Here is a 23270-nt window from a genome sequence, read left to right on the forward strand (position 1 = left end):
TTATGTTCATCATAAACACCAAAAATGCTTGGTTCATAAGACAGCAAATTCTGTTCCACACAAAAACCAAACCAGAATCTCTCTACTAAAGGTCATTAATAGGTATTAGATTTGAGTTTATGCTCCACAGAAGGCATAATGTGCTTAGTACAGTGTATGTTAGCAACTCCCTCCAGCCCCTTCCCTATCCAACCCCAGCCTTGGATGTCCCCCTTCCATTAAGTTGAAAAATACTTTCCAAAAGGCAAGAGCACCCTCTTTAATATTCGTCTTGAACAGATCACTTCGGACCTTGTATTTGCATTTCTTCATTCTGAGATAAGGGGGTTAGTCCACATGATCTCCCTTCCCAAGGTTCTCTAACTCTGTGATTCCAACTCTAAAGAAAAAGCACCTAGCATCCCCAAGTCAGGACCCACTAGACCTGGAGAGAAGTGAACATTTCCCACGTGAATAATCTGCTAAAACAGTTTTCCTTCAACCATTCTGTTTGGCTGAAAAGTATATCCTTGTGCCCTTTTCATTCCACAGAAGACCACCAAGAGTCAACTGCAGGAGTCTCAAGATAATGATTATATTGGTTACTTTATTACTACATTAGAAATACAAATAAACTGTGAAAAGCTGCAAAAACACGCAACTTCATGAAGATTATAAAGCAATGGAAGCACCCATCATAGCAGTTTAAAACACACTTAGGCAGTATAGGATGCAAGAACTACATACACAAAGGACATCGATGGTGAGATTATTGACAGCATCTGCCATCCAGAACATATGCACCAATGGTAAGTTTAAAAATGAATTTAAGGAAACACTGGCTACCTCTGACTTCTTAGCCAGGGAACATAGGTGAGAAGACATCAGAAGATGCCTAAAATCTCTACAAACACATGGGTTTACAAAAAACAAGCCTAAAACCAAGACTCTCAGGTAATGCTGAAATCTGCTGTTGGGAGGCGATCCCCATTTTACGATGTTTGAACACACTCTTTCTCCTGCTGGATAGCTGGAAAGACAAACAAACACAAAAATCATTAACCGTATTTACCTAAGATTAAGTTCAGTTTCTTTCAAGAGCTCCTTGCTAAGTCATTGAAGTATGTATAATGCCTTAAATTTAGAATGCCAAGGCATTAACCACAAATTCTCACATTAGGGTGTGTGCATGTATGTGTGTATGTTAACTACTGGAATATTCATTAGAATCTATAACTGTGGAGGATTTTTTTCCCATTTGAGAGATAGAAATGTGCTGTTGCCATTTTTTCATAGATGATTCATGACTGAGCTATGAAGCAATTTCCTCAGATTTATCTATCTGTATACAACTAGGAAGTTATACCTTTTCAGACAATTTTGACTATAACTTTGGAACTCTCAAAGCTAACAAGACAAAAAGTTCCCCTCAACTTTTGCAAAGACACTTGGAGTTTCTCCACCAGGCTGTATTTCTGGAGGGCAAAACTGATCACTTATCCCTTGAGTCTGCAAGCCCTAAGTGTACCCAAGATCTAAACTTGCTCATTATCTTTATCTCATCATCAGAGGGAGAAGGCCAAAACTGCAAAGTTTGCATGGACCTTTAGGTATAAGACCACTGACCCAAACTGATGGATGCAGGAAAATGTCTAATAAGCATAAAGGGAACAAAACTAAGATTTTTCTAGTGCTAAATCCAATATTCCAAGATTGATTTTTAAGGTGGTTTTTAGTAATTTTCCAACAAGAAACTAGTTTCCCCCATTCCTATTAAGACTTATGTGAGAACTACTTGTATAACCCAAGTAGGAAGACGACTATTTGATGTTTTTAACTGTAACATTAAATACCATGGTACTCTAATTATTGCTTACTTTGCAGCAAAAAATCACTAGAAGTTAGGTTTATTTACTGAGCCTATTAGCTTTCTCTATTGTTTGTTTCCATTAGAACACCCTGTGACTTACTTTCCTTTGAGGGAAGAGTATTTTTTTCTTCAGTATTAGTTTTCTTCAGTTTTGACCTGTCAAACTTCTCCACTTCCGACAAGTCTGGCTTATCACTCATCTTGACTAGAAGATAGCCTGAAAAGAAAAAACATTTTTAAGAAAATTTACCTGGCAGAACTATCTTCAGACTAAAGGGTCACAAGCAAAAATTTTCACATTCCATATCAATGTATATTCTACCTGCTCATTTTCAACAGGAAAACAGCAACAGATCTTAGAAAACTAATATTTTTGTTAGAATAATTTTAACTCCACATCATTAGCCCGTTTTTGATAGGCAGTAAATGCCATTGGATCAGAATGCACCAGAAACTAAGATGCTCCAGAAACCCAAAGCCAATATGTCTGACTCTTAAAATCACAGCAAGGGTAAAATGGAGGTGATAGAAGCACAAGAGCAGACCGGGATAGAAGAAAAAATAAAGACTGGCTTTAACCAGTTAATGATTTTGTAACAGGAGAGAGCACTATTCGAGCATCTTCACTTTTTTTAAAATTACTTTTGTTTTTTTGGCATTTTTTTTTTTTTTAGGAGATGGGGAGCAGTACACACACACACACACACACACACACACACAAAGAGTGGCATAAGTTGTACTGATTTCTATCTATTTTAAATGCCCAAAGATGACAGTACATTAAGGCATTACAATACACGTCTCATAATAATCTTTGTGGCATTGGTTTATAAACGTTGTAAGAAGGGACAGCTAACTAGGATCAGACCCAGGACTTCAGCAGAATGGGATAAACCAAATGTAAGTGAGTCTTCTTTCACCATGTTTTCTCTGCAAAGAGAGAGGCAAGGAGATGCGGTTCAGAGGTGCATGGCTGTGGACCTGACGAAATGCCTGGTGCCCTGTGACCGTCCCGAGTTTGTCCAGAAGAGACGATAGGATATCCCAGAAATCGGAGGGCAGAGCTCTCTCGCGCGAGCTCAGCCCCACCCTCGTGGAGTAGGATACTATGTCTAGTGCTTGGAGTAGAATGGAGAGGCCCCCAAGCAGCCAGAAGTGCCGAACATGCCTCCATTCCGTCAAGTTTACCCTAAGACCCTCCTCTGCCGAGCGATCAGACGCCAAGCTCGGAGCTGGGAAATTGGAACTAACAAATAAATAATAGCAGGGCCGAGCTCATAGGCCAGTCTGTCAAGAGCAGTTTGCATACTTTTTCAAATAACTATTAGCACTGTCTGGCGCCCAGCCTAACGGCCACGGGAGGGGAAGGAACGAGGACCCAGCCCCAGAGGGCCCATTCCGGACTGCCCCCAAACTCATCCTCTAAGCCTCCGACCTGCAGCTACTGCGGACGGGCCCCTTTAAGGGTCCGCGCCCCCCGACTCCCAACCCCGGGGCCTTGTTTCCAGGGACCAGCCCCGGGAGGGCTCGGCATCGCGCGCAGAAGGCGGCGCCCCGGGAAGACAAAGGCGCGGACTAGCTCGGCGGAGCCGCGGTGCCGACGCGAAGCGCCAGCCCCAACTCCCGGCTCCTCTGGTTCCCGAAGGCGTGGCATCCCCCGCCTCGCAATCCCGACGACTTCCCATCCCCATGGTCCTCTGACTTCTGTGAGGCCGCAGGTCCTCACCTGAAGGCTTGAAGACTAATGAAAGGCTGTCCGCGGGGCTGAGACCCAGGCTTGCTCCGGACCAGGTTAGCGTTCCCGCGCAGAGCCCTGCAGTGCTAAGCCCTGTAGCAGGCCCCGCCCCAGCCCTCTCTGATTGGGCAAAGGTTTCCGGGCTCGCCCCCTTCCCCTCCTCCGCTAGAGCGCCCAGAGCCTGCGTCCTCCCTCTCCTCCAGTATCAGGCGCTTGGTGAAGTCAGAGTCGACCCCGCCTCCCCAGACCCCACCTCCCAGACCTCTTCCACTGCTTTAGTCCTGAGGGTCCACATTCTCTTCATCCCGAGTACCCTCACTCCTTCACAACAACAGAGGCCTCTGCAATAAGCAGACACATCTTGCCCAGTGAGCTTAGAACATCTGGAACTCCGAGGTCCAGGCTGAATGACCGGTATTTAGGCTCTCTCGGCTTTTTATAACCATTGGGGCCTAAGGACGCTATGAAAACCTAACAATAGGTTGGAAGTGGGGCTCGGTGTTGTCTGCTGTAATCCTTGGCCAGGTCGTGGAGTAGGGGTGCTCATGGTGAGGGTGGGTGGTTCAGGGCCATTCACTCCTACAACTGGACATTTCTGTGACAGTAGTACTCTCCTATGAAATGTAACAGTCACATTTGCAACTTTCTCGGCCACTGAACACGATAGCAATTATAATAATCACAGAACAACTGAGGCTATTCACCTTTATATCCCTAATCCCTAGCACTTTGGCCCACAAGACACGTTGGTTGTGGAGATGTCTATAGACTGAAGTAATAAATACGTGATGGGGGGAAGTTTGGGGCAATAGCACCACCCAGTGTCTGTTGGAAGAGAAAATTGAGGATCCAGTATTTACTTGAAAGGACTAAACGTTCAAGATCGTTTTCTGGATACTCACCCAGAACCTTAGAGCGTTGAGGTAAGATGGAGGTAGAACTATGTCTTTAGCTTGCACCCCATGTGTGGTGGTATAGATCTATATAGATTAAAAGTCACTCTTTCCACCAGGATTTCTCAAGCCTTCCCCACTTCATTCCCTTTTCTTTGCTTTTGTAGCACTTTGTGTCAATTTGAGAATTGTGTATGTTTGTTGGAAAAACTTTTAAAACAGAGAGATATACTCATTCAACAACTAATATTCCTTGAGTACCTACAATGTCCCTGGCATTAAATATAATAAACACCAGTGTTTTCACTACACAGATTTCAATGTTGTTAACATTTAGGTATACTTACTTTGTCTTTCTTTTAAGGACTAAAAGCATTACAGAAAAAATTGAGGTTTCCTTGGCCTTCATTTCATTTCCATTTCCCCTCCCACTTCCCCACGGGTAGTCCCATCCTGAATGTGATGTGTAGCTTTCAGCCTGTTTTTCTGTCATTACAGATCAATGTGATTTCTGTTTCCAGGAGCAAAATGAAGCGTTGTTTGAACCAGTGATCCAAGTCTAAGACCACACTCCTCACTTCACTTGAGGTTGACAGGAAGCTCCAGACAGTCACCCCTCCATAGACCAAACCTCAAAATCCTGCCACCCTGATCTGCCTTGAATCATTACAACTCATCTAATGATGACATTTATCTCCATTTGTGCCAGTTACCCCAAGACACCCTTCAACTCCTACATTCTAACCACCATAAGGTTGTGTCCACATCCCCTCTTTATTTCACTTTTCTGACTGCTCCTCTACTAATAAAACACAGTGCACCCTCAGTAATTCCTCCAGATTTTAAGCCTCTTCTCTGAATTTCCCCTTCCATGGGGATTCTAGATCTCCTGAAGCCCACTCATGAGGAGCATATGAATTTTCACTCCTACCACCACTGTACCACAGATCCTAAAGCTTATATAAGCGACTTTGTTGCTTCTCGTTGCTGCCTTTAGATAGCAATCCCCCTTCCACCCCCCTAAAAACTTCCAGCTTTTGACAACTCATGTCATTGACTAGCCTTTGTTGTTGTCATATAACAAATTTCAACTGTTCCCCTCCGGGCACGATGACTCATGCCTGTAATCCCAGCACTTTGGGAGGCCGAGGCAGGCGGATTCACGAGGTCAGGAGATCAAGACCATCCTGGCTAACACGGTGAAACCCCATCTCTACTAAAAATACCAAAGAAAAAAATAATTAGCCAGGCATGGTGGCAGGCACCTGTAGTCCCAGCTACTGGGGAGGCTGGGGCAGGAGAATGGCATGAACCTGGAAGGCAGAGCTTGCAGTGAGCTGAGATCACACCACTGCACTCCAGCCTGGGCCACAGAGCGAGACTCCATCTCAAAAAAAAAAAAAAAAGAAAAAAAATTTCAACTGTTCCCCACTAATTTCTCAAAACTTTTAACTCTACAACACAGTCATTCTCAAAGGTAGTCGTCCTGCTTTAATTCTTGGTAAGTTCAAGAATGATAATTCTGACAAACTAGCCTTTTCAGTTCCTTGAACATTTTTCCCCCATAACATTGCCCTCAACTCCACCTCAGTTACACAGCCATAGTCTAGCCCTTGTCACTATAATTGTGGGAACCCCTCCATAATCTCAATTGCAAACTTCCCTTTTTCTGACCATACCCTCCTCTCTTTTCACCTAACTCATTTTGGAGCCTACTTTCTTTCAGCCTCACCAGAATCTCCAATGCATTGATCTTACCAGATTTTCACTATCTCTTCTTCCCTTTATCGTATTCTCTCCCCTCCTTCCCTAGCTCAAATGTCATGTTCAGTCTTTACAATCACTTATCTACATATACCCTCCACTGTCCTGCCTTTTCACTTTGTATTGTTTCATAGGAAAAATAACAACCCTGGTTAAGTACACTTCAACAAGCCTGAGCCTATAAAGAGAAATCTGGCCAAAGGAAAATACATAACTACATGACTCATTTCAATTTAAATTCATGACCGTTAGCTTAAATGAGACTCTTAATGTTAATAGGCACTCATTCTTTAAATCTCCTGGCCCTTAACTTTCTGACTATTTTAACTTACTACTTCATAGCTTCTCTCCCATCAAACTCTCTATACCACCTCTCCATCCCAACTCTTCTCTTGCTTTCTATTTATACTAGAAAAGTGTAGCCCTCAGAAGAACACTTCCACACACCCTGTATTACTCAGGTTTCTCTAGAGGGACAGAACTAATAGGATATATATGTATGAAAGGGAGTTTATTAAAGAGAATTGGCCCACATGATCACAAAGTGAAGTCCCACAGTAGGCCATCTGCAAGCTGAGGAGCAAGGAAACCAGTAGTGACTCAGTCTGAGTCCCAAAACCTCAAAAGTAGGGAAGCCAACAGTTCAGCCTTCAGTCTGTGGCTGAAGGTCTGAGAGCCCCTGGCAAACCGCTAGTATAAGTCCAAGAGTCCAAAAGCAGAAGAACTTGGGGTCTGATGTTAGAGGGCAGGAAGCATCTAGCAAGGGAGAAAGATGAAGGCCACAGACTCAGCTGTCTGCTCATTCCACTTTCTGCCTGTTTTTTCTAGCCACGCTGACAGCCAATTGGATAGTGCCCACCCAGATTGAGGGTGGGTCTGACTCTCCCAGTCCACTGACTCAAACATTAATCGCCTCTGGTAACACCCTCACAGACACACCCAGAAACAATATTTTGCATCCTTCAATCCAATCAAGTTGACACTTAATATTAACCATCACACACCCCTACCACCATATCATTTCACCTACCTGCACCTGCCTATATATATATGACTTTCCTGTTGATATCATACATGAAATTTCCAGACTCCTGTCTAAAAGTTCCCGTCCTTTCCCACTAGATCTCTCTCTCAAACCAATTCAATGACGTTGCTACCATCTTTCTCTCCCTTATCGCTAGCATCATCAATATTGTACTCTCTACTGTATAGTTTCTCTCAGGATACAATTGTACTCTTATTTCTTATCTATCTACCTATCTCTCTATACACACATTATTATATATGTGTATATGTTTATATATACATACACACATTCTTTTTATGTGTACATACTCTTGACTTCAATCCTCCTACCTACCATTACACCATTTCTTTGTTCCCCTTTGATGGAAATCTTTTACAGTTACATATGATATATATTTTCATGTTCAATGTAAGGCATTATTTGAACCAGGACTCCTGACCTAAGACCACAGTCCCCTAGGCTTTCTATCTACATCAATCTAGCATCAAGAAGGATTCCCCAAAAATAATCCTTCCTTATCCTCCATTTTCGCTGTCTATTCTATTTCTTATTTCCTTTGTTCCAGGCATGGCCTCCCTATTATTCCTCAGACAAGCCATGCTCACTATTGTGTTAGGGCCTTTACAATATCTATTCTTTATGTCAGGAAAGTTATTTCCTCAGATATCCAGTTTGACTACTCTGTCACTCTCTTTTAACAGTTGCCTATTTCCAATTTTTCTTCTCCTGGTCTCTCTTGACCACATCAATCGGGTATGCACCTCTTCCACTCAACTGAAATTACTTTTGTCAAGGTCATCAATGGCTTTCACAATACTCAATACAATGGTCAATTTTTAATCCCTCATTTGAACTATCAGCAGCATTTGGCATAGTGATGAGAGTTCTTCTCACTTCACTTACATCGCATGGCTCCCAGGACACTGCACTCTCCTATTTTCTTTTTTTTTTTTTTTTTTTTTTTTTTTTATTATACTTTAAGTTCTAGGGTACATGTGCATGACGTTTATATCATGTATAACTCCCAAGGCAATCCCTCCCTCCTCCCCCCTCCCCATGATAGGCCCCAGTGTGTGATGTTCCCCTTCCCGAGTCCAAGTGATCTCATTGTTCAGTTCCCACCTATGAGTGAGAACATGCGGTGTTTGGTTTTCTCTTCTTGTGATAGTTTGCTAAGAATGATGGTTTCCAGCTGCATCCATGTCCCTACAAAGGACGCAAACTCATCCTTTTTGATGGCTGCATAGTATTCCATGGTGTATATGTGCCACATTTTCTTTATCCAGTCTGTCACAGATGGACATTTGGGTTGATTCCAAGTCTTTGCTATTGTGAATAGTGCCGCAATAAACAACGTGTGCATGTGTCTTTGTAGTAGAGTAATTTATAATCCTTTGGGTATATACCCAGTAGTGGGATGGCTGGGTCATATGGTACATCTAGTTCTAGATCCTTGAGGAATCGCCATACTGTTTTCCATAATGGTTGAACTAGTTTACAATCCCACCAACAGTGTAAAAGTGTTCCTATTTCTCCACATCCTCTCCAACACCTGTTGTTTCCTGACTTCTAATGATTGCCATTCTAACTGGTGTGAGATGGTATCTCATTGTGGTTTTGATTTGCATTTCTCTGATGGCCAGTGATGATGAGCATTTTTTCATGTGTCTGTTGGCTGTATGGATGTCTTCTTTTGAGAAATGTCTGTTCATATCCTTCCCCACTTTTTGATGGGGTTGTTTGCTTTTTTCTTGTATATTTGTTTGAGTTCTTTGTAGATTCTGGATATTAGCCCTTTGTCAGATGAGTAGGTTGCAAAAATTTTTTCCCATTCTGTAGGTTGCCTGTTCACTCTGATGGTAGTTTCTTTGGCTGTGCAAAAGCTCTTTAGTTTAATTAGATCCCATGTGTCAATTTTGCTTTTGCTGCCGTTGCTTTTGGTGTTTTAGACATGAAGTCCTTGCCCATGCCTATGTCCTGAATGGTACTACCTAGATTTTCTTCTAGGGTTTTTATGGTATTAGGTCTAACATTTAAGTCTCTAATCCATCTTGAATTAATTTTCGTATAAGGGGTAAGGAAAGGATCCAGTTTTAGCTTTCTACTTATGGCTAGCCAATTTTCCCAGCACCATTTATTAAATAGGGAATCCTTTCCCCATTTCTTGTTTCTCTCAGGTTTGTCAAAGATCAGATGGCTGTAGATGTGTGGTATTATTTCTGAGGACTCTGTTCTGTTCCATTGGTCTATATCTCTGTTGTGGTACCAGTACCATGCTGTTTTGGTTACTGTAGCCTTGTAGTATAGTTTGAAGTCAGGTAGCGTGACGCCTCCAGCTTTGTCCTTTTGACTTAGGATTGTCTTGGCAATGCGGGCTCTTTTTTGGTTCCATATGAACTTTAAAGCCGTTTTTTCCAATTCTGTGAAGAAAGTCATTGGTAGCTTGATGGGGATGGCATTGAATCTATAAATCACCTTGGGCAGTATGGCCATTTTCACGATATTGATTCTTCCTATCCATGAACATGGTATGTTCTTCCATTTGTTTGTGTCCTCTTTGATTTCACTGAGCAGTGGTTTGTAGTGTTCTTGAAGAGGTCCTTTACATCCCTTGTAAGCTGGATTCCTAGGTATTTGATTCTCTTTGAAGCAATTGTGAATGGAAGTTCATTCCTGATTTGGCTCTCTGCTTGTCAGTTACTGATGTATAAGAATGCTTGTGATTTTTGCACATTAATTTTGTATCCTGAGACTTTGCTGAAGTTGCTTATCAGCTTAAGCAGATTTTGGGCTGAGACAATGGGGTTTTCTAAATATACAATCATGTCATCTGCAAACAGGGACAATTTGACTTCTTCTTTTCCTAACTGGATACCCTTGATTTCTTTCTCTTGCCTGATTGCCCTAGCCAGAACTTCCAACACTATGTTGAATAGGAGTGGTGAGAGAGGGCATCCCTGTCTTGTGCCAGTTTTCAAAGGGAATTTTTCCAGTTTTTGCCCATTCAGTATGATATTAGCTGTGGGTTTGTCATAAATAGCTCTTATTATTTTGAGGTACGTTCCATCAATACCAAATTTATTGAGCGTTTTTAGCATAAGGGCTGTTGAATTTTGTCAAAAGCCTTTTCTGCATCTATTGAGATAATCATGTGGTTCTTGTCTTTGGTTCTGTTTATATGCTGGATTACGTTTATTGATTTGCGAATGTTGAACCAGCCTTGCATCCCAGGGATGAAGCCCACTTGATCATGGTGGATAAGCTTTTTGATGTGCTGCTGTATCCGGTTTGCCAGTATTTTATTGAGGATTTTTGCATCGATGTTCATCAGGATATTGGTCTAAAATTCTCTTTTTTGTTGTGTCTCTGCCAGGCTTTGGTATCAGGATGATGTTGGCCTCATAAAAAGAGTTAGGGAGGATTCCCTCTTTTTCTATTGATTGAAATAGTTTCAGAAGGAATGGTACCAGCTCCACCTTGTACCTCTGGTAGAATTCAGCTGTGAATCCATCTGGTCCTGGACTTTTTTTGGTGGGTAGGCTATTAATTGTTGCCTCAATTTCAGAGCCTGCTATTGGTCTATTCAGGGATTCAACTTCTTCCTGGTTTAGTCTTGGGAGAGTGTAAGTGTCCAGGAAATTATCCATTTCTTCTAGATTTTCTAGTTGATTTGCGTAGAGGTGTTTATAGTATTCTCTGATGGTAGTTTGTATTTCTGTGGGGTCGGTGGTGATATCCCCTTTATCATTTTTTATTGCGTCTATTTGATTCTCTCTCTTTTCTTCTTTATTAGTCTAGCTAGCGGTCTGTCAATTTTGTTGATCTTTTCAAAAAACCAACTCCTGGATTCATTGATTTTTTGGAGGGTTTTTTGTGTCTCTATCTCCTTCAGTTCTGCTCTGATCTTAGTTATTTCTTGCCTTCTGCTAGCTTTTGAATGTGTTTGCTCTTGCCTCTCTAGTTCTTTTAATTGTGATGTTAGAGTGTCAATTTTAGATCTCTCCTGCTTTCTCTTGTGGGCATTTAGTGCTATAAATTTCCCTCTACACACTGCTTTAAATGTGTCCCAGAGATTCTGGTATGTTGTATCTTTGTTCTCATTGGTTTCAAAGAACATCTTTATTTCTGCTTTCATTTCGTTATGTACCCAGTAGTCATTCAGGAGCAGGTTGTTCAGTTTCCATGTAGTTGAGCGGTTTGGATTGAGTTTCTTAGTCCTGAGTTCCAGTTTGATTGCACTGTGGTCTGAGAGACAGTTTGTTATAATTTCTGTTCTTGTACATTTGCTGAGGAGTGCGTTACTTCCAATTATGTGGTCAATTTTGGAATAAGTGCGATGTGGTGCTGAGAAGAATGTATATTCTGTTGATTTGGGGTGGAGAGTTCTATAGATGTCTATTAGGTCCGCTTGGTGCAGAGATGAGTTCAATTCCTGGATATCCTTGTTAACTTTCTGTCTCGTTGATCTGTCTAATGTTGACAGTGGAGTGTTGAAGTCTCCCATTATTATTGTATGGGAGTCTAAGTCTCTTTGTAGGTCTCTAAGGACTTGCTTTATGAATCTGGGTGCTCCTGTATTGGGTGCATATATATTTAGGAGAGTTAGCTCTTCCTGTTGAATTGATCCCTTTACCATGATGTAATGGCCTTCTTTGTCTCTTTTGATCTTTGATGGTTTAAGTCTGTTTTATCAGAGACTAGGATTGCAACCCCTGCTTTTTTTGTTCTCCATTTGCTTGGTAGATCTTCCTCCATCCCTTTATTTTGAGCCTATGTATGTCTCTGCATGTGAGATGGGTCTCCTGAATACAGCAGACTGATGGGTCTTGACTCTTGATCCAGTTTGCCAGTCTGTGTCTTTTAATTGGGGCATTTAGTCCATTGACATTTAAGGTTAATATTGTTATGTGTGAACTTGATCCTGTCATTATGATATTAACTGGTTATTTTGCTCGTTAGTTGATGCAGTTTCTTCCTAGCCTCGATGGTCTTTACATTTTGGCATGTTTTTGCAATGGCTGGTACCGCTTGTTCCTTTCCATGTTTAGGGCTTCCTTCAGGGTCTCTTGTAAGGCAGGCCTGGTGGTGACAAAATCTCTAAGCATTTGCTTATCTGTAAAGGATTTTATTTCTCCTTCACTGATGAAGCTTAGTTTGGCTGGATATGAAATTCTGGGTTGAAAATTCTTTTCTTTCAGAACCTTGAATATTGGCCCCCACTCTCTTCTGGCTTGTAGAGTTTCTGCCGAGAGGTCTGCTGTTATTCTGATGGGCTTCCCTTTGTGGGTAACCCGACCTTTCTCTCTGGCTGCCCTTAAGATTTTTTCCTTCATTTCAACTTTGGTGAATCTGGCAATTATGTGTCTTGGAGTTGCTCTTCTGGAGGAGTATCTTTGTGGCGTTCTCTGTATTTCCTGAATTGAATGTTGGCCTGCCCTCCTAGGTTGGGGAAGTTCTCCTGGATGATATCCTGAAGAGTGTTTTCCAACTTGGTTCCATTTTCCCCCTCACTTTCAGGCACCCCAATCAGACGTAGATTTGGTCTTTTTACATAATCCCATACTTCTTGCAGGCTTTGTTCATTTCTTTTTCTTCTTTTTTCTTTTGGTTTTCTCTTCTTGCTTCATTTCATTCATTTGATCCTCAATCGCTGATACTCTTTCTTCCAGTTGATCGAGTCGGTTACTGAAGCTTGTGTATTTGTCACGTATTTCTCGTGTCATGGTTTTCATCTCTGTCATTTCGTTTATGATCTTCTCTGCATTAATTAATCTAGCTGTCAATTCTTCCACTTTTTTTTCAAGATTTTTAGTTTCTTTGCGCTGGGTACGTAATTCCTCCTTTAGCTCTGAGAGATTTGATGGACTGAAGCCTTCTTCTCTCATCTCGTCAAAGTCATTCTCTGACCAGCTTTGATCCGTTGCTGGCGATGGGCTGCGCTCCTTTGCATGGGGAGATGCGCTCTTATTTTTTGAATTTCCAGCTTTTCTGCCCTGCTTCTTCCCCATCTTTGTGGTTTTATCTGTCTCTGGACTTTGATGATGGTGACGTACGATGGGGTTTTGGTATAGGTGTCCTTCCTGTTTGATAGTTTTCCGTCTGACAGTCAGAAGGACTGTCTGTTGGTCTGTTGGAGATTGCTTGAGGTCCACTCCAGACCCTGTTTGCCTGGGTATCAGCAGCAGAGGTTGCCGAAGATAGAATATTGCTGAACAGCGAGTGTACCTGTCTGATTCTTTCTTTGGAAGTTTCCTCTCAGGGGTGACGCCACCCTGTGAGGTGTGGGGTGTCAGACTGCCCCTAGTGGGGGATGTCTCCCAGCTAGGCTACTCAGGGGTCAGGGACCCACCTGAGCAGGCAGTCTGTCCGTTCTCGGATCTCAACCTCCGCGTTAGGAGATCCACGGCTCTCCCCAAAGCTGTCAGACAGAGTCGTTCGCGTCTGCACCGCCCCCGCTCTTTCCCCTAATGGGCTGCAGCTGTGCGCTGTCCGCAGCGGTAGAGTCTACAGAGACAGGCAGGCTTCCTTGAGCTGCTGTGAGCTCCACCCAGTTCGAGCTTCCCAGCGGCTTTGTTTACCTACTTAAGCCTCAGCAATGGCGGGCGCCCCTCCCCCAGCCTCGCTGCTGCCTTGAGGATAGATCGCGGCAGACGGCTGTGTTAGCAGTGAGGGAGGCTCCGTGGGCGTGGGACCCTCCCGGCCAGTGTGGGATATATTCTCCTGGTGTGCCTGTTTCCTTAAAGCGCAGTATTGGGGGGGAGTTACCCGATTTTCCAGGTGTTGTGTGTCTCAGTTCCCCTGGCTAGGAAAAAGGGATTCCTTTCCCCCTTGCGCTTCCAGGTGAGGCGATGCCTCGCCCTGCTTCAGCTCACGCTGGTCAGGCTGCAGCAGCTGACCAGCACCGATTGTCCGGCACTCCCTAGCGAGATGACCCCAGTACCTCAGTTGAAAACGCAGAAATCACCGGTCTTCTGTGTCGCTCGCGCTGGGAGTTGGAGACTGGAGCTGCTCCTATTCGGCCATCTTGCTCCGCCCCCCGGAAATGCCCACTCTCCTATTTTCTCCATCCTCACTAGCTCTTCCTCTTCTCCCAGACCTGTTTAAATGGGAGTGACCCAGGACTCAGTCCCTGTTTGTCTACTCATTTCTATCTACACTTCCCTGGTGCTATCTCCCAGTCCAATAGCTATATAAAATTTTTATGTTAACAATTTCTATATTCGTGTCTGCAGGCCAGATCTGCATCCTAAACTCCAGTCTGATATATACAACTGCCTATGCAGCACCTCCACTCAAATGTCTTAAAGACATCTCAACATAAAATGTCACAGACTAAACTACTAATCTTTTCTCCGAAACCCACTCCTCCCACAGCCTTCCCCATCTCAATTGATGGCAACTCCATTATCCATATGGTCATGTCAAAAATATTGATATCATCCTTAATTCCTCCCTTTCTTTTACACTACACATCCAATCCATCAGGAAATTATTTTGGCTGCACTCAAAATGCATCCAAAATCCAACCACTTATCGTCTCCATTTGTATGCATAAAGTCTAATCCACCATCATATCTCATCTGGATAACTGGAGTAGTTTTTGGCAGGTCTCTCTACTTCAGCTCTTGCTCCCTAGTTTTTGTATTCTCAAAATAGAACGTAAAGTGATTATTTTAAAAATATAAGTCAAATCATGGTGCTCCTCTACTCAAAGTCCTGCAAAGGCACCTTATTCTCCTCAGAGTTAGAGTCAAAGTTCCTAAAAGGCCCCACATTTTCTGGCTCATGATCATTTCTCTGACCCATCTATCTACTCTCTTCGTCACTCACTCTGCCCCGTCCATGGCCTCCTTACTATTCCTAAAGACCAATGACACTATGAAGAAACTGCATCAACTGGTGTGCAAAATAACCAGATAGCATCATGACGACGGGATCAAATTCACACATAACAATATTAACCTTAAATGTAAATGGGCTAAATGCCCCAATTAAAGGACACAGACTGGCAAACTGGATAAAGGGTCAAGAAGCATTGGTGTGTTGTATTCAGGAAACACATCCCACGTGCAAAGACACACATAGATTCAAAATAAATGGATGGAGGAATATTTATCAAGCAAATGGAAAGCAAAAAAAGCAGGGATTACAATCCTAGTCTCTGACAAAACAGACTTGAAACCAACAAAGATCAGAAAAGACAAAGAAAGGCATTACATAATGATAAAGGGATCAATTCAACAAGAAAAGCTAACTATTCTAAATATATATCCACCAATACAGGAGCACCCAGATTCATAAAACAAGTTCTTAGAGACCTATAAAGAGACATATACTCCCACACAATAATAGTGGGAGACATTAACTCCAGTGTCAATATTAGACTTATCAACGAGAGAGAAAATTAACAAGGATATTTAGGACTTGAGCTCACCTCTGGATCAAGTGGACCTAATAGGCATCTACAGAACTCTCCATCTCAAATCAACAACATATACATTCTTCTCGGTGCTGCATGGCACTTATTCAAAAATCGACCAGATAATCGAAAGTAAAACACTCTTCAGCCAATGCAAAAGAACTGAAATCATAACAAACAGTCTCTTAGGCCAGAGTGCAATCAAATTAGAACTCAGGATTAAGAAACTCACTCAAAACCACACAACTACATGGAAATTGAACAACCTGCTCCTGAATGACTCTGGGTAAATAATGAAATTAAGGCAGAAATCAAGAAGCTCTTTGAAACCAACTTGAACAAAGAGACAACATACCAGAATCTCTGGGACACAGCTAAAATTTCCCAAAAGAGGGAAATTTATAGCACTAAATGTCCATGTCAGAAAGCTAGAAAGATCTCAAATCGATACCCTAACATTACAACTCAAAGAGCTGGAGAAGCAAGGGCAAACAAACCCCAGAGCTAGCAGAAGACAAAAATAACTAAGATCAGAGCAGAACTGAAGGAGATAGAGACACAAAAAAAACCCTTCAAAAAATCAATGATTCCAGGAGCTGGTTTTTTGGGGGAAAAAAAACACAGATAGACCACTAGCTAGACAAATAAAGAAGAAAAGAGAGAAGAATCAAATAGACACAATAAAAGAATGATAAAGGGGTATCACTACTGTGATAGAGAAATACGATCTACCATCAGAGAATACTATAAACACCTCTATGCAAATAAACTAGAAAATCTAGAAGGAATGGATAAATTCCTAGAGACATACACTCTCCCAAGATTAAACCAGGAAGAAGTTGAATCTCTGAATAATTCAATAAAAAGTTCTGTAGTTGAGCCAGTAATTAATAACCTACCAACCAAAAAAAAACCCCAGGACCAGACACATTCACAGCAGAATTCTACAAGAGGTACAAAGAGGAGATGGTACCATTCCTTCTGAAACTATCCCAAACAATTGAAAAGGAGGGACTCCTCCCTGACTCATTTTATGAAGCCAGTATCATTGTGATACCAAAACCTGGCAGAGACACAACAAAGAAACAAAACTTCAGGCCAATATCCCTGATGAACATTGATGCAAAAATCTTCAATAAAATACTGGCAAACCTAATCCAGCAGCATATCAAAAAGCTTATCCACCATGATCAAGTGGGCTTCATCTCCAAAGTGCAAGGCTGGTTCAATATATGCAAATCAATAAATGTAATCCATCACATGAACAGAATCAATGGAAAAAACACAGGATTATCTCAATAGATGCAGAAAAGGCTTTTGGTAAAATTAAACATCCCTTCATGTTGAAAACTCTCAATAAACTAGGTATTGATAAAACATACCTCAAAAAAATAAGAGCTGTTTATGACAAACCCACAGCCAATATCATACTGAATGGTCAAAAGCTGAAAGCATTCCCTTTGAAAACTGGCACAAGACAAGGATGTCCTCTCTCACCATTCCTATTTAACATAGTATTGGAAGTTCTGGCCAGGGCAATCGGGGAAGATAAAGAAATAAGGGCATTCAAATAGGAAGAAAGGAAGTCAAATTGTCTCTCTTTGCAGATGAAATGATTCTATATTTAGAAAACCCATCGTCTCAGCTCCAAAACTCCTTAGGCTGATAAGCAATTTCAGCAAAGTCAAAATCAATGTGCAAAAATCACAATAAATCAGTGTGCAAAAATCACAAGCATTCCTATATGCCAACAATAAACAGGCAGAGAGCCAAATCATGAATGAACTCCCATTCACAACTGGTACAAAGAGAATAAAGTATCTAGGAATAAAGCTAACAAGGGAAGTGAATGACCTCTTCAAGACAACTACAAACCACTGCTCAAGGAAATAAGAGAAGACACAAACAAATGGAAAAACAGTCCATCCTCATGGATAGGAAGAATCAATATCGTGAAAATGGCCATACTACCCAAAGTAATTTATAAATTCAGTGTTATTCCCATCAAACTACCATTGACATTCTTCACAGAATTAGAAAAAAACTAGTTTAAATTTCATTTGGAAAAAAAAAAAGAGCCCTATAGCCAAGACAATCCTAAGCAAAAAGAACAAAGCTGGAGGCATCATGCTACCTGACTGCAAACTATATTACAAGGCTACAGTAACCAAAACAGCATGGTCCTGGTACCAAAACAGACATATAGACCAATGGAACAGAGTAGAAAACTGATAAATAACACCACACATCTACAACCATCTGATCTTCAACAAACCTGACAAAAACAAGAAATGGGGAAAGGATTCTGGGAAAACTGACTAGCCTTATTCAGAAAACTGAAACTGGCCCCCTTCCTTACACCTTATACAAAAATTAACTCAAAATGGATTAAAGATTTAAATGTGAAACCCAAAACCATAAAAACCCTAGAAGAAAACCTAGGTAATACCATTCAGGACATAGGCATGGGCAAAGATTTCATGACAAAAATGCCAAAAGCAATTGCAACAAAAGCAAAAGTTGACAAATGGGATCTAATTAAACTGAAGAGCTTCTGCACAGCAAAAGAATCTATCAGCAGAGTGAACAGGCAACGTACAGAATGGGAGAAAAATTTTGCAATCTACCCTTCTGACAAAGGTCTAATCCCCAGAATCTTCAAGGAACTTAAACAAACTTACAAGAAAAAAACGACCCCATCTAAAAGTGGGCAAAGAACATGAACAGACACTCCTCAAAAGAAGACATTTATGTGGCCAACAAACATATGAAAAAAAAGCTCAACATCACTGATCATTGAGAAATGCAAATCAAAACCACAATGAGATACCATATCACCCCAGTCAGAATAGCAGAATGGTGATTATTAAAAACTCAAGAAACAGATGCTGGTGAGGCTGTGGGGAACTAGGAAAGCTTTTGCACTGTTGGTGGGAATGTAAATTAGTTCAACTATTGTGGAAGACCTTGTGGCAATTCCTGAAGGGTTTAGAACCAGAAATACTATTTGACCCAGCAATCACATTACTGGGTATATACCCAAAGGAATATAAATCATTCTACTGTAAAGACATATGAACATGTATGTTTATTGCAGCCCTATTTACAATAGCAAAGACATGCAACCAACCCAAATGCCCATCAGTGATAGACTGGATAAAGAAAATGTGGTACATATATACCATGGAATATTATGTAGCCATAAAAATGAATGAGATAATGTACTTTGCAGAGACATGGATAAAGCTGGAAGGCATTATCCTCAGCAAACTAACGCAGGAAAAGAAAACCAAACACCTCATGTTCTCACTCGTAAGTGGGAGTTGAACAATGAGAACACATGGACTCAGAGAGGGGAACAACACACATAGGGGCCTGTTGGGGAGTGGAGGTTGAGGGAAGGGAACCTGGATGATGGGTTAATAGGTGCAGCGATGTCTGATCCCTCTGGAAAGAGTGCTCTTTTCCAGGATAACCACTTGTTTAAGTTCTCTCAATATCTTAAAGTCTCAAATTTCACAGTTTTAATGAGACCTACCTGAATCTATTTAATATTGCCACCTGCCAACCCTGTTTCTTCCATCCCCTCACCCTACTTTGCTGTTTCATTTCAGCAGTAAATGTTCCACTATTAAAACGTAAGATTCATGAGGGCAAAGATCTCTGTTTTGTTCACCAATCCCATGTACCAAGGACTGTGCACACAGTGCAGATTTGTTAAATGAATTATTTTCTGGTGATATTGCATTACAAATTACATTACACTATGCGCAATTTCTACAACTTGATTTTTTCACCCAATGTTATGATGATTTAGATTTAGCCATGTTTTACTGTTACACATAGAAGCACATTTATTTTAATTTCTATATAATATTCCATTAAATGAATACACCATAGTTTACTTATATATTCTCATTCTTGTGAACACTTTCACTGCTTCCATTTTTTTGTGTTACAAACAGTGCTATAATTAATATTCTCGCAATTTCTTCCTATTAGTCTATAAACATGCCTCATAAAAGGGACATTTCTAGATTACAGAATATGTGCACCTTCAATCTATCTAGATGTGAATTGCCAAATAGCTTTTCACAGTAATTGCACTAATTTATACTCATATTAGCTGTGGTGAGCAGTTCGTCTTTTCCTGCATTCTTGCCAATATCCAGTTTTTCCAGACTTCTTTTTGCCAATCTAATGGGTAAAAATTAGCATCACTTTAGTATTTTTTGTTTGTTTGTTTGTCTTTTGAGACAGAGTCTCACTCTGTCACCCAGGCTGGAGTGCACTTGCACACTCTCTGCTCACTGCAACCTCCTGGGCTCAAGCAATTCTCCTGCCTCAGCTTCCTCAGTAGCTGGGACTACAGGCGCATGCCACCACGCCCGGCTAATTTTTGTATTTTTAGTAGAGATGGGATTTCATCATGTTGGCCAGACTGATCTCGAACTCTTGACCTCAAGTGATCTGCCCACCTCGGCCTCCCAAAATGCTGGGATTACAGGCGAGAGCCACCGCACCCGGTCCTCCCTAGTGTTGAATCTGCATTTCCCAAATTATGTCATGAGAGTGAACATCTATAGATTTTGTGGCTCTACATAATTCCTCTTCTCTTAACAACCTTTCAATATATTTTGCCCCACTTCTTTTTAAGTTTCTTGTCTTTATGGCATTGCTTCTTATGGGATTCTTATGTATTTTGTATTCTAATTATTTGCATGTAATACGTTTTGCAAAAAATATTCTCCAAATCCATTGCTGGTCTTTGTTTATGTATTGCATGTACGTTTTGTTGGTTTATAACAAGTATAACTGGAATAAACTTGTTTGCAGAAAAAAATTTGATTTCTGATCCTCATGCAGGTACCTCAGTTGATGAAAGCCATATATAAAAAATGTATCCTACTAAGCAGTTTTTCAAAACATTTTACTTAAGTAAAATACACATATGGAAAAGTAGATATACTTAAATGTGTATCTTGAATGTTCACAAAGCGAGGACACTCATATAACCAGCCCCCAGATCAAGACACAGAACATGATCAGCCCGCAGAAGCCTCTTTTGTGCTGCCTTCCAGTCACTATGCCCAAGAATGATAACCACTCTTTTGAGTATTAGTTTTGCTTCTTTCATGCTTTAAATAAATGGAATCCTTCAGTATTTACTCCTCTTTGTCTGGCTTCTTTTGATCACCATTAAGCTTGTGAGATTCATCCATATTGTCACATGTATTTGCAGCGTGTCTCTTCTCCTTTCTGTACCACATCTTAGTGCATAAATATACCACAATGTATTCAATCTATGTTGATGGGTGTTTAGGTTGCTTCTGGTTTTGAACTATTACAAATAACACTGTTATGAGCATAATTATGCATATATTTTCATGCCATGAGCATTTTTTGAATATATACTGAGGAATTGATAGGCATAGGGTACACATATGTTCAGTTTTAGTAGATGTGGCCTATTAGTTTTCTAAAAAGTTTGTATCAGTAGATTCTGGACTTCTAATTTTAACTGTTTCTTGTATCTGTTTTTGTAACAGATTTATTGAGATATAATTCACATACCATACAATTTAAATATTTAAGTATACAATTCAGTTTTTTGGTATATTCACAAACTTGTATAACCATCACCACAAATGATTTTAAAATAATTTTATCACCCCAGAGAGAAATCCCATAGACTCTAACTATAGTTCTTCAGTGTTCCAACCCCTCATCCCTGGGTGACCACTTAGATGCTTTCCGTATTTATAGATTTGCCTATTCTTGGTATTTTATGCAAATGGAATCATATAACATGTGGTCTATTATGACTAACTATTAATGCTTAGCATAATGTTTTCTAAGTTTCATCTATGTTTTAGTATATCTCAGTACTTCATTTCTCATTATGGTTAAATAATAATCCATGTATTGCAATGGTGTGTACTGCATTGTATTTATCCATTTGATCTCAGGTTTAGGCACCAAAAAATGTTAATAGACATTTGACTTATTTCCACTTTTTGGCTATTATAAATAATGTAACTATTAACATTCCTGTAAAAGTATTTTTGTACCTCAATATTTTTATTTATTTTCAGTACATGCCTTGAAGTGGGATTTCGGGGTCAATTCGTAACTATATTCAACTTTTTAGGAACCGCTAAACTGTTTCCCAAAGTGGAAATGACTGCACCATTTTTTATTCTCCCTTTCGGTCTGTGAGGGTTACAATTTCTCACATCTTGAACAACACTTTTTATTATTTGACTATATGATCTTAGCCATCCTTTTCTGTGTAAAGTAGTATCTCAATATGATTTTTATGCATTTAATAATGATGTTGAGAAAACTAGTGAGGGTACTAATGATGCTGAACATGTTTTCATTTCCTTATTCGCTATTTGTATATCTTCTTTGAAGAAATGTCTATTCAGATCCTTTGCCCATTTTTAATTAAATTAACTGTCTTCTTACTATTGAGTTATGAGTTATTGTATATTCTAGATATAAGTCCCTTACCAGATATATGGCTTGTAAATATTTTTCTCATTTTGTGGGTTGACTTTTCACTTGCTTGATAGTGTCTTTCGACTCATAAAGTTTTAAAACTAGGCAAAGTCCAATTTATCATTTTTCCTTGGTTTCTTGGACTTTTCATGTCATATATAAGACTCCATGACAAAATTCAGGATCACAAAGGTCTGTCCCTATGTTTTCTTTTAGAGTTATATAGTTTTAGCTCTTATATATAGGTATTTGATACATTTTGAGTTCACTTTTGCCTAAGTATTAGGTAAGAGTCCAACTTCATTCTTTCATATGTGGCTATCAAGTTGCTTCAACACCACCCATTAAAAAGACTGTTTTTCACATTCAAAAGCTAGCAGAAGGCAAGAAATAACTAAGATCAGAGCAGAACTGAAGGCGATAGAGACACAAAAAACCCTCCAAAAAATCAATGAATCCAGGAGCTGGTTTTTTGAAAAGATCAGCAAAATTGATAGACCGCTAGCAAGACTAATAAAGAAGAAAAGAGAGAAGAATCAAATAGACGCAATAAAAAATGATAAAGGGGATATCAACACCGACCCCACAGAAATACAAACTACCATCAGAGAATACTATAAACACCTCTACGCAAATAAACTAGAAAACCTAGAAGAAATGGATAACTTCCTGGACACTTACACTCTCCCAAGACTAAACCAGAAAGAAGTTGAATCCCTGAATAGACCAATAGCAGGCTCTGAAATTAAGGCAATAATTAATAGTCTACCAACCAAAAGAAGTCCAGGACCAGATGGATTCACAGCTGAATTCCACCAGGGGTATAAGGAGGAGTTGGTACCATTCCTTCTGAAACTATTCCAATCAATAGAAAAAGAGGGAATCCTCCCTAACTCATTTTATGAGGCCAACATCATCCTGATACCAAAACCTGACAGAGATACAACATAAAAAGAGAATTTTAGACCAATATCCCTGATGAACATCGATCCAGAATTCCTCAATAAAATACTGGCAAACCGAATCCAGCAGCACATCAAAAAGCTTATCCACCATGATCAAGTGGGCTTCATCCCTGG

At 40.5% G+C, this 23270-nt stretch overlaps 1 protein-coding gene across 2 annotated transcripts; it reads right to left on the bottom strand.

Annotated features, from left to right (window-relative positions):
- Positions 1 to 566: 566 nt before the first annotated feature.
- On the bottom strand, positions 567 to 20167 carry LOC117078055 (thymosin beta-15A). Of its 2 annotated transcripts, none has more exons than XM_033201574.1 (3): positions 20116 to 20167; positions 1950 to 2066; positions 567 to 1009 (listed from the first exon to the last, which is right to left on the bottom strand). In XM_033201574.1, the coding sequence occupies exons 2-3, from the start codon at positions 2047 to 2049 to the stop codon at positions 972 to 974; spliced, it is 138 nt and encodes a 45-aa protein (XP_033057465.1). In that variant the 5' UTR covers positions 2050 to 2066; positions 20116 to 20167; the 3' UTR covers positions 567 to 971. The 2 variants fall into 2 exon arrangements, with proteins under 2 accessions (XP_033057465.1, XP_033057466.1); XM_033201575.1 differs by lacking the exon at positions 20116 to 20167 and adding an exon at positions 3576 to 3778.
- Between the last annotated feature and the right edge of the window lie 3103 nt (positions 20168 to 23270).

Source organism: Trachypithecus francoisi, unplaced genomic scaffold (genome assembly GCF_009764315.1).
Source record: "Trachypithecus francoisi isolate TF-2019V2 unplaced genomic scaffold, Tfra_2.0 Lachesis_group6, whole genome shotgun sequence".
Lineage (NCBI taxonomy): Eukaryota > Metazoa > Chordata > Mammalia > Primates > Cercopithecidae > Trachypithecus > Trachypithecus francoisi.

Coding starts and splice junctions, on each gene's coding strand:
- LOC117078055 (XM_033201574.1), bottom strand. CDS start 2,049: ATGAGTGATAAGCCAGACTTGTCGGAAGTGGAGAAGTTTGACAGGTCA. Junction 1,010..1,949: donor TACTCTTCCCTCAAAGGAAA/GTAAGTCACAGG, acceptor TTGTCTTTCCAG/CTATCCAGCAGGAGAAAGAG.